The 11,013-nt window shown below is 40.3% G+C and overlaps 1 protein-coding gene across 1 annotated transcript; it reads right to left on the reverse strand.

Annotated features, from left to right (window-relative positions):
- Nucleotides 1-4,515: 4,515 nt before the first annotated feature.
- On the reverse strand, nt 4,516-10,410 carry LOC118850623 (anionic trypsin-like). The gene is made up of 5 exons (XM_036760177.1): nt 10,371-10,410; nt 8,940-9,105; nt 8,028-8,284; nt 5,510-5,646; nt 4,516-4,668 (listed from the first exon to the last, which is right to left on the reverse strand). The coding sequence occupies exons 1-5, from the start codon at nt 10,408-10,410 to the stop codon at nt 4,516-4,518; spliced, it is 753 nt and encodes a 250-aa protein (XP_036616072.1).
- Between the last annotated feature and the right edge of the window lie 603 nt (nt 10,411-11,013).

Consider the following 11,013-nt stretch of genomic DNA (forward strand, 5'->3'; position numbering starts at 1 on the left):
AGGAGCTGAGGACTAGGCAGGGTCCATACTTATTGGGTATCCAGGGTGATAACCTTGGTCTAGCCTGGAACACAAACCGATTGGTCTCCAGAGGTCCAGGGTTTTGCTTTGCCTGCTGAATTAGAGGCATGGGTCCTTGGTCTGGCAAGGCACTATGGACCTAAACCAGGTTAACTGTTTAATGAATAGACATCTTGAGTCTCGAGCTGGGAGAACTTTGCAAGAGTCTGTACTAGGAGGAGGAGGAACAGGGACATCCTACCTGTGATGCTGATTTCAGAGACTGTATGCTGTTCTCATACTATGCCCTGCCGTGAAATCACATCATCATTTGAGAAACAGAAATATAAGAGCTCTTCAAAATATTGCAAATAAATGACACTTTATTGGTGTGGTTTTTTTCCTAGTAGTCTCTGTATGGGAAAAAAAGAGTGCCGCTTCTGTACTGTTCATTACGTGGCCAGTGTTTCTGTTACTGGCTCCAGAGCTATTTAGGCTGCTGGTGGTCTTCGGAAAATGAAACTTTGTTAAGAGGGAATGATGGAAATATGTATATAAGAAGTCAATAATGGGCTCTGTTCTCTAGAGCATAGATCAGCTCTGAACCCATGTTTTTTATAGGGGAAGGGGAGAGACCATTTGGTTCATTGGTGCAGGAAATTATAGAATAGAAGAGCTGGGCAATTAATGCTTTCTTTTAGACTGGATTCATGGAGTTGGGGCTAAGACATCCTCTAGATTGCTTCATCACAACTAGTGTAAAGAGAAAGCTAAAAAAGCAGGCTTATGATATCATTATAGGAGATGAGCATCCCTATGAATGTATTGAATTCACGGAGACAGTTGGAATACAGTGTTATTTAAATGTTAGAAAACTCACAGCAAGGAAAGTTGTGACATTTCCCTGCCTCAGGCTTCCAGGGTAGAATGACAGTTAAGTCCCCAGAAGGGAAAAAGAGGAATAGGAGAAAGAGGATAAACGGAACGAAGGCATGAAAAAGCATTCATTAAGCACTTACTATGTACCAAACCCTGTGTTAAGTACTGGAGATACAAAAATAAAAAGGACACGATTAGATAGCCATCCATCTTGAGGGTGCCTCAGTTGTAAAACAGTCTGTGTGGGGAAAGTCCTGCTTAGACTCTACGACTTTTAATAAAAATTTATTTTTGTTAAAAAAAGGTGGGGTGGTGGGAGTGCTGCAGCTAGATGGTGCAAAGATTAGAGAACTGGCTGGGGAGTCAGGAAGACCTGGCTTCAAATCTGGCGTCAGACACTTGACACTTACTAGCTGTGTGACCTCGGGCAAGTCATTTAACAGTGACTGCCTCACTAAATGAATGAATGAATTGATGAACGAATGAATGAATGATGTTCTCCAAAAAAAGGTGGGGAGAGATCAAAGTCTGACTCAAACATCTTAGGTCTATTATTCCTGGGGGGAATTCAACATTTAAATGGATCTGTGATAGCATCTATGTAGCTATTCCCTCTATTTTTGTAGGTTTCAACCCATTCACAGCTCTGCAAGATTCTCCTCCATGTTTTTCCAATAAATCTTCCTCAAAGGCTCTACCACTGGTAGTCTTCCTTTGGTCTCTTAGTTTGCAGGTATGAGTTCAGCATTTGGGTCATCTATCTACTTTTCTCAGCCTTGCTACATTACTGCTCAATCTCTTTTTCTGATCTTACGTTTCCTGAATGATCTTCTTTGTGACACTTTATGAGTCTGAGTGTCCATTATGTATCTCTTTGGGTCATTTGCAATTTGGATTCATCAGATACTTTGGCAATTTTATTGTTATTGATTGTGAGACTAGATCATTTTAGAAGACCTGCAAAAATCTATTTCATTTTGTGTTAGTTTGTTGTCTTTCTTCCACATTGATCAATTAATGTCCCTAGGATGAGCTGGCTTAGTAGAATTTCACGACAAATTTTCTGCAAACTTGTTTTTCTCTCCATCATTTTCTTTGTGTAAGGTGTTATTCTTGCAATCTTCTATCACTATCCTCAAGCCATGTCATGTTTCATAAGGAATTTATTTCTTTCAAACAGTGCTGCCCTTGGCTTCCCTGTCTCACAGCTAGTCATAGATATTAAATGCTGGCTGAAATGATTTCTGGTCTCTTTTGGTCTCGTCATTGTGATGAGTGCATTATATTGTTTAATCTTCTCAAAGAAATGGTACTAATTCAGGTCATTATCTTTACCTTTGCACATCACCCCCCCAATTTCTCATTTAACAGTCTTTTGCTTATTTAAATGAGTTCTGCTTGGAGCTAGCCTTATTATTCTTAAAGTCTTCTCTTTTTGGTCCTTCTAAGTGAGTGGGGAGGGGAATGGTAGGTCCGATAGAATTTTGTTCTATCCATTGGTGTTTTGACTATGTGTAATTAGTTGGTTGAAACAACAAGGAGGCAGGATTTAAGACTTAGCAGATAAAAGCAGATCAAAAAGGCATAGCTAGAATCACTGGCCAGATTCTAGGGTAGCTAGATAGATAGCTGGAGAGAATACCAGGCCTGGAGTCAGGATGACCTGAGTTCAAACCCTGCCTCAAATACTTACTGGTGTTGTGACCCTGAGAAAGTCACTTAAGCTCTGTTTCCTCATCTATAAAATAAGGATAATGATAGCTCTTACCTCCCAGGGTTGTTGTTTAGATCATCCAAATGAGATAACAATTGTAAAGTGCTTAGTACAATGCCTAACACATAGTATGCATGATGTAAATGTTAGCTTATATTCTTCTTTTAGCATAAGGCAGTCCCATGGATCAAGGCAGAATGTAGTCACTATGAAGATACTAGAACTAACAGGTATTGCTTGAAGGCAACAAAGAGGAGGACTGATGGTCTCCTACAGCTTTGGAAGGTTTTCCCTTTTAATTCTTAAAACTGAGTGCCCCGGAGCTGTCACATGATACTTGGCAGGGATCTGATATCACTAACCTATTAGTTTGGGATCAATACAAACTTTTTTTTTTTAATTCCACATTTGGTATAATCAACATGGGCAAATAATTCTCAATTAATGAGCATTTATTAGGAACCTACTACTACTATTCTAAGCTCTGGACCTAGACAAAAGCCATTGTACTCAAGGAACTTACACTCTATCAGGAGAGAAAAATGCATATATATATGTATATATATATACATATATATATATATATATATATATATATACACATATACGTATATATGTGTATGGGGGGGAAGTTACTAGCAACTGGAGGGGGGCAGGAAAGGTTTCATGTAGAAGGTGGTGCTTAATATGGGTTTTGAAATAAACTAAGAATTCCAAGAGTCCAAGGTGAGACTGGTTTCCATTGCAGTCAATGCAAAGAAACAGATGGGAGATTGAATTTCATGTACGAGGAATAGTAGGAAGGCTAGTATGGCTAGACCATAGACTACCTGAAAGGGAATTATGGGCAATAAGCCTAGAAAGACAATTTGAAGCCAGGTTGTAAAGAACTTTGAACGCCAAACAGAAGAGTTCATATTGATCCTAGAGATGATAAGGAGCAATTAGAGTTCATTGATTGGAGAGAGTCATGGTCCTGCTTGAGCTTTAGGAAAATCACTGAGAGAAGGATGGCTAATAGTTTGGATAATGGATAGGAGTGGGGGGAACTTTAAGGTAGGGGGAACAATTTGGAGTCTATTTCAGTGGTCTAAGTGAAAGCTAATAAGGGCCTGAACTAGAGAGGTGACTGTGTGAGGAGAATACAAAGAGATGGATGTGAAAGATTTTATGGGTATAGAATGAACAAAATTTGGCAACTAATTGGATTCTTGGGGTGAATAAGAATGGAAGTGTTTAGAATGATATCACTTTTGAGAACGTGGGAGACAGGAAGGATGGGGGTACCTTTCATAGAAGTAGGGACATTTGGAAGTGGGGTGGGTATTTTGGATTTGTTGAGTTTGAAATATCAATAGGATTATCAAGGAGGTAGAATCTCTCTCAGAATTTAAGAAATTCACTTGTAATTGGGGTTTGGCACATGACCAGATCACCTAAGATGGAGTCACCTTCTTAGAGCAAAGAAGGCCATCTTCCTTATAGTCAAGTGTAGGAAAAAGAGGCATACAGTGCTAGTCAGGTAGTTTTAAGGATTCAGACAGTTCTGGCTATGCAGCTATGGAAAATGGTTTCTTTCTACCACAAGGTAGGCTAATAGAGACCAGAAGCAGGTGTCTCAGTGTCGTCTATATGGATGATGCCATATTAGGTGATCTGGTCATGTGCTAAACCCCCTTTACACTGAGCTCTGGGTTTGAAGATAATTTAATAAGTGACATGGTCTTTCTAAGGGGGCAGCTTGCCCTTTGGCAATATTTTGTGTTGCCACATACCCTGTTTGAAGAAGCCATTTTTATTTAAATGGGGAGTAGGGGAAAATCAAGAAAAGACACAGGCCACAAAAAGGTTATCACTTTATTGGCTTGACAGTCCAAGTCAGAGCCCAGATGTAAAGAGAAAGAGGAGGGTTCTGGAGACTTTCAGCTGTTGGCAACAATTGTCTCCTCAATCCAGTCCACATAATTGCAGACCTTGGTGTACACACCAGGCTTGTTCTTTACAGCACAGCCAAAACCCCAGGAGACAATACCCTGAAGTTCTCCATTACAGACCAGAGGGCCACCTGAGTCTCCCTGGGGAGAGAGAACATGGATGAATGAGGAGCAAATGAACGGAAGAGAAGGTATTGCTGCTTCTACATTAGTCTAAAGGTTGAAACCATAAACTTTTAAAGTTGGAAGAGACTTCAGAGATCTAGTCCAGGCATTTTTAACTTTTTTTTTTTATGAACACCTTTGGCGATCTGCTAAAACATATTGACCCTTTTCTCAGAATAATTTTTTTAATGAAATTCATAGGATTATAAAGGATACCAATTATATTGAAATATCTCTCTGTCTCTTTCTATCTACATCTATACAAGTACATAGACATTGTATTAAGAACCCCAGTTCTAGCCAAATTCTCTACCTGATGCACCCTCCAGATTCTCACAGCTACTTTTTTACCTCCATTCCTACCAACCCTCCCCACCTCTGCACCCTGCTTTTCTTTACTTATGCTCAGTTCCACTAAATAAGAATCAAGAACCTTGGGCCAAAGACCCAAAGTGTTATTGAGATATCTCAGCAGATGATGAGCTTTCCTTCAATAAAGGATAATGGAGGAATGGAGCAAAGGCTCAGTGACTACTTTGGTGGTGATGTGGTGGAGGAGATTATTTAATACATATTGGACTAAATGGCCTTGGAGGTATCTTCCAACATGGGGATTAGGTGATTCTGTTGAATATTAGCTTTCTTTCATCCCAATTTGGAACTGTTTTAGGGAGCAAAGGTCTGAGCAGGGGAAAACTCCTTAATCTTTCTACTCCCAGAGGCCTTGATGGTTATTCCCTTCTTTTTCTCCCCCCATTCACAGACAGGATCTTTGCAGGTATTTGTGACTCTAATACACAGAAGAATAGGGCTATACCTGGCAGGAATCTTTGCCTCCTTCTAGGAAGCCAGCACAGACCATGTTTTCTGTGATTGTTCTGGGGTAGGAGGCCTGACATTCAGCATCAGACAGAAGGGGGGCACTCAAACACTGTAGCAGATTGGAGTAGCCAACTGTGAACAAAATGCAGGAGGGTAGAGAAAGGATGGTTAATAAAGCAGGGTGGGAAGATGGGCTAGAGGACTAAATTCTGAGATCAGGAGATACTGAGAGAGTTTTAATCGAGGAAAAAGAAGAGAGTTTGCATCTTTCCTTTCTCTAGCTTCTTAAGTAATTTGTACCTTTCTTATGAAACTTTGCCTATACCTCCTTATACTTTAGTTACTTCTATACCTGTCTTACTCTCTCTCCTCGACCATCAGCTTCTTGAAGGAAGGGCTTGGTTGCATTTTTTCTTAATCTTTCCTTGCACAAAGCAGATATTCAAATAATGTTTCTTTGACCAAAAGAGACTAAACTGAAGGTTATGGTGAGATGGCCCTTCAAGGGAAACACTATGTTATTCTAATATTGCTTTTAAAGTATTCATGGTTTTAAAAAATATTGAGGTAGGCTTGTAGAAAGAGACCCGTATGTGTAGAGAAGTGGTGCAGAGAGTGTGAAGGGTAATTGAAGTCCAGGTGTTTCTGGTGTTTTGGCCTTACTAGTGGGTAGAGGGCTAATTTAACCAGTTGAACTTGGGAAGAGGCAAAGTAAGGGGTAGGAAAGTCAAAACTGAATAAAGAAGTCAGTTACTTCTGGGCACTGGAGGAAGCACCAGAAATCTAAACAAAAGACTTTGAGAGTAGGGAAGGACCTTCTATTTCATCTAGTCAAACCCTTTCATTTTACAAATGAAGAAACAGAGACCCAGAGAGCTTCATAAGGTTCCTAAAGTCAATAGCTAACAAGTACAGGAGCTGGGGTTCAAATCCAGGTCTTCTGATTCCTTGGCCCATGAGGCTTCCCACTGGCCTTTGAAAATGATCCAGTCCTTTAGAGTTATCTGGAAAGGGCTAGGGTTAGGCTGAGACATTAGTTAGAGGTAAAGGAGTGTAACTTTACAGAAAGCAGGGGTTCTTAACACTTATTGTATCCCGGACACCTCTGGCAGTCTGGTGAAGTCTAGGGATCTTTCTTTCAGAATAATGTTTCCAAATTCATATAACAAAATACTTAGTATTACAAAGGAAATAAATTATATTAAAATAGTATTAAATTATTGAAAAAAGTTCAAGGACCTCAAGTTAAAAACCCCTGATCTAAAGGGAAAATTATCCTTGCCTTTGCTCAGAGAATAGTCTTGGCTATAGACCTAGAGTTGGGTCAGAGGTAGAAACAGGATTCCAGAAATATGGTGAAATAGTGTTAAATTAGAGAATGCTTCCAACCTTTTAAAATTTTTCAGTTCTGTATGTTATTTTCTTTCATTTTGCCCTGTCCTTTTTATTTATTAAGCTAATAGCTATTTCCTGGTTGAGTTAAAGGAAGCAAAATCTTTCAGTAGCTGGTCCAGAAAATCAGGAGGATCATTCAATATCATTTGGAGGCTTTGAGTGGATTGGTGGCAGTTGGGGAAAGAAAAGGAAGAAGCCTTCAGAATAAGGGCTTGGGGGTTACAGTGTGAACATTCTTTCCAGTGTCCTAGGGGCAATTCTGAGATTTAGTGAGAGCTAAGGGATGTGTCACTATTGTGGAGGGAACTCTGATTTTTATAATAATCAATATGATATGGATAATGAATATACTAATACTAGATTTTGCAGAATTTCCTTTCCCAGCTTGTGAGTTAGACTCACAATGCAGCTTGAATTGATCAATCAAACCTTGACAAGGCTCACAATCACTGGTGTCCTTTTGCCTGCATACCTGAAGTGAAGTGAATCAAAGACTGTAGAACCTGTTCTCATCACAGAACTCTGGTTCTGTACTTTAGGGGAGGTGGTCACAACCCCCAAAGACCTGACTCCAGAATTGTTGTATTGTGTGATTTATGGGGAAACCAGTAAATAATTTTTTACAATCCACCTTCCTCCTCCTTCCCCAGTTGTGATTTAGGTATATAACCTGTGCTTTCACTCCAGCTAAGAAAACATTCCTCGTTCTGAGATTGATTTATTAAACTACTTGATTACTGACACCCCTGGCTCTAGGCCTGCTTTGTGCACCACGGAGCATTCTCAGGTTAGAGACTGGCTCAGTAAAAATCCTATTAACACTATAGAGAATAAGAAGGAAGAAGCTGACCTGAGGGGCAAGTAGAAGAGGAGGAACATGGGGCAAGATAATAATACTAACTGACATCTATATAAAAACTAACATCTATATAACACTTTAAGGTCCACCTCACAGCAGCCATGGGAGGTAGGTGTTATTATTATCCCCATTGTACAGATAGGAAAGTTAAGTTGAGCAAGCTAAGGTGACTTGCCCATGGCCACATTGCTAGTAACTATCAGAGGCAGCATTTGAATTCTTGGCTTCTTGATATCACCTAGATGGCAATGTGACTTACCACCGCTGCTCAAGGTGTTGCCCCAACCAGAGATGAGACACCTTGTGCCCGTGGAGGCACAGGAGTGGGGCAAGAGGATGGGAGCAACTTGTCTATTGAGAATGGCAGGTGTTTCCAGCTTAATCAGCATGATGTCATTATCCATGGTCTCCGTGTTAAAGCCTGGATGCAGGATGACCTTCTTTGCATGGATAAACTGTTCACTTCCTTCAGTGACTCTGATGTTGTTCTCTCCCAGTCTCACTTGGAAGCGCTGGCTGGGAAGGAAAATCTTGCTCTATAACATAAATGTCTTCAGAGGGTATTCTTTCCCCAACCCTGGTTATATATTCTATCTGGAGTTTTGGACTCAGTTTACCATGACTCAATTATAGAGCATTTCAAGATAGGAAGTCAAGCCTATATGAGGAGGGCTGGAATGTGTGTATGTGTGGTGTGGTGGCTTTCCCATCTTAGTCTTAAAGAGTGGTGGAGGAGAGGGAGATAATGATTAAGAGATGTCTTCTACCCAGTGCTGATGGTGATGGCTGACCTATGGGGGACCAAAACCCTCCAGCTTTTCTCACCACTTTTCCTCCCACCCTCCACCTGTTTATTCTAGATGATTCTGTGGACAAAGAGGGTAAGTTCTCACAATTTCTTTAATTTCTGTCCCATTTTGTACAACTTTCTCCCTAAGCTCTTTAACATCCAAACCAAGCAACCACTAAATAAGGAAATGTACAATGGGAATTTAACATCTTTTTTCTGTACATTGTTCTATTGATCCAGCCTATGGTAGCATATGCATCATGAACATTTCCTTTGAGAAAGTAATCTGCATATGTCACACGTGGAAGACACCAAACAGCATAATTGAAAGTTTTTGGCAGGAAACCAATGGTTAGGGGTTGGTCAGATTCTGTCACTTACAAGCGATAGCAGTGAGCAGCAGACAGCACCCATTCTTTATTGATGAGGGAGCCACCACAGATATGGTAGCCAACATTCAGGGACACCTGGTAGGAGACGGAGTTCTTCTCACAGGTGTAACCTCCAACAATCTTGTCATCATTATCATCATCAGAGGGGAAAGCAACTTGGGAGGAAATGGAACAACAGCAAATAACAAATTAGCAATGTTAAAGACTTGACCACTAGTGATGATTTCAGTGATTAAGCAGTCACAGATTACCTCTATTCTGAATTATATGACTCCACAATTACTTGAATTATAATCATCATTAACAACAAAATTACTTTGCTCTTCCTTATCCTCATAGGTCTTATCAATCATTTATTATCATGACAGGGAACAGGCAGGAAGGGAATGGGGATGAACCCTAATGAGTCATTTCTAAGATTGTATTCCTTTGAGTTCGCTAATGAGAACAGTGGTAATGGTCATAATGAGCAGGGTAGAGAGAGATAGAGTACTAATTCATCGGTCAATGGAAGCTGTCTTTGTCTCTCTGACTCTCAAATCTTTTCAGAACTTACAGAAGAGAAAATCTGACAAGAGCTTCAGGCATATGTCTGGGCTCACTTGAAAGAATAGTCATAAATACCCCCTCATTTGGCCAGGTTTTCGAAATCTTGAAAGCTCCCTCTATTAATCAGTGTCTCTCACCACCTTGATCATCCCTGTTCTACCCTCTCATGATCCTTCAGCCTTTTTGTGTCGGGTAATATTGGCATAGCCTCAAAACAAATTAACTAACTGAATGAATGAATGAAAAAGTAAGTAGATAAATAAACAGATAAATAAAAGAATAAATAAATAACAAACCCTATTCAGTTCCATTCTATTAAATAAATTAAATAACAAACTACAAAAACCTATTGAGTTCTGTTCTATATTTTCCTCACATCTCTTCCTTTGAGGGTCAGATTATGAAAAAACTTCTGTGATCTCATCTTAGGTAGAACAAATTCTGAGCAAGATCCCCTTGCCTTCCCTCTTCTCCTGTCCCTTCTCTATTCAGGCTCACTCCCTCTGTTCACTGGCTTTTATTTTTTTGTCCATCTCATTCTTTTCCTAAATCTGGTCAAGTTGACTTCCCTCCTGGCTTCTTACTCCTCCCTCACATCCCCTTCTCCAAGCTTCCATGTCTGCTTTCTCTGATTTCTATCTCTTTGTTCAAGGCAAGCAAAGAACCTGTGTAGGTACATATGAGAGAAGACAGGCTTTAAACGAAGAATAGAAAGGTGAAACCTATACAAGCAACCCTCCTTGTAGAAGGAGAGAATCTAGACAGATATAAAGGGAGGACATGTAAAGACAGAGTCACAGAGCATGAGAGAGATGAAGAGGCTCTGAAGGAGTGATAATGACAGGGGCATGAAGGGATGAGTGGATCTTACCAGTTACTCCCACAAAGGCTAAGATCAGCAAGGACTTCATGGTTGTAGAGGTATGACTGACTGGGGTTAGAAGCCCCTGTTTTATACCTCCCCAGATGAAAGAATCTGGTGTGTGGAGAAGGGAAGGTCATTTCTCTCCTACAGTACACCCACCTAGCAGCTTTCTTTTTCCCAAGGTCTTGCATCAGCATTTGAAACATAGTGACTTCAGAGATTGATGACTAGCTGGTAATCAAGAAGGATTTGTAGACATAAAGAATACCTGGTCCCACTAAGGACTCTGGGGATAGAATGACTGGCCTCCCAGAATAGGTCAGGCTCCCATAAAGGCCAATTAAGAATTTCTCTGTTGACTTCTACTCTTCACAGCTAGGATTAGAATGATAGTGGTAGAGGAAGAGGAGGAAGCAGTAGTTGAATGAGGCTCAAATAATTCCATTCCATGTGCTGACATCTTGGAGATTTACTCAGCCCATACTGCAAAGCTCTCTGACTAAGAATCAAATGAAGAAGCAGGGATAGTACAAGCAAATGATTTCCTCACTCAGGGATCGTGGACCTTTAAGAAGTTATCCTGTATGTGGAGCTGAGTAGGAGGTCCCTTCTCTCAGACTAAATTCTAGATCTCAGAAAATGAGCACAC

This window comes from Trichosurus vulpecula, chromosome 5 (assembly GCF_011100635.1).
Source record: "Trichosurus vulpecula isolate mTriVul1 chromosome 5, mTriVul1.pri, whole genome shotgun sequence".
Classification (NCBI taxonomy): Eukaryota; Metazoa; Chordata; class Mammalia; order Diprotodontia; family Phalangeridae; genus Trichosurus; species Trichosurus vulpecula.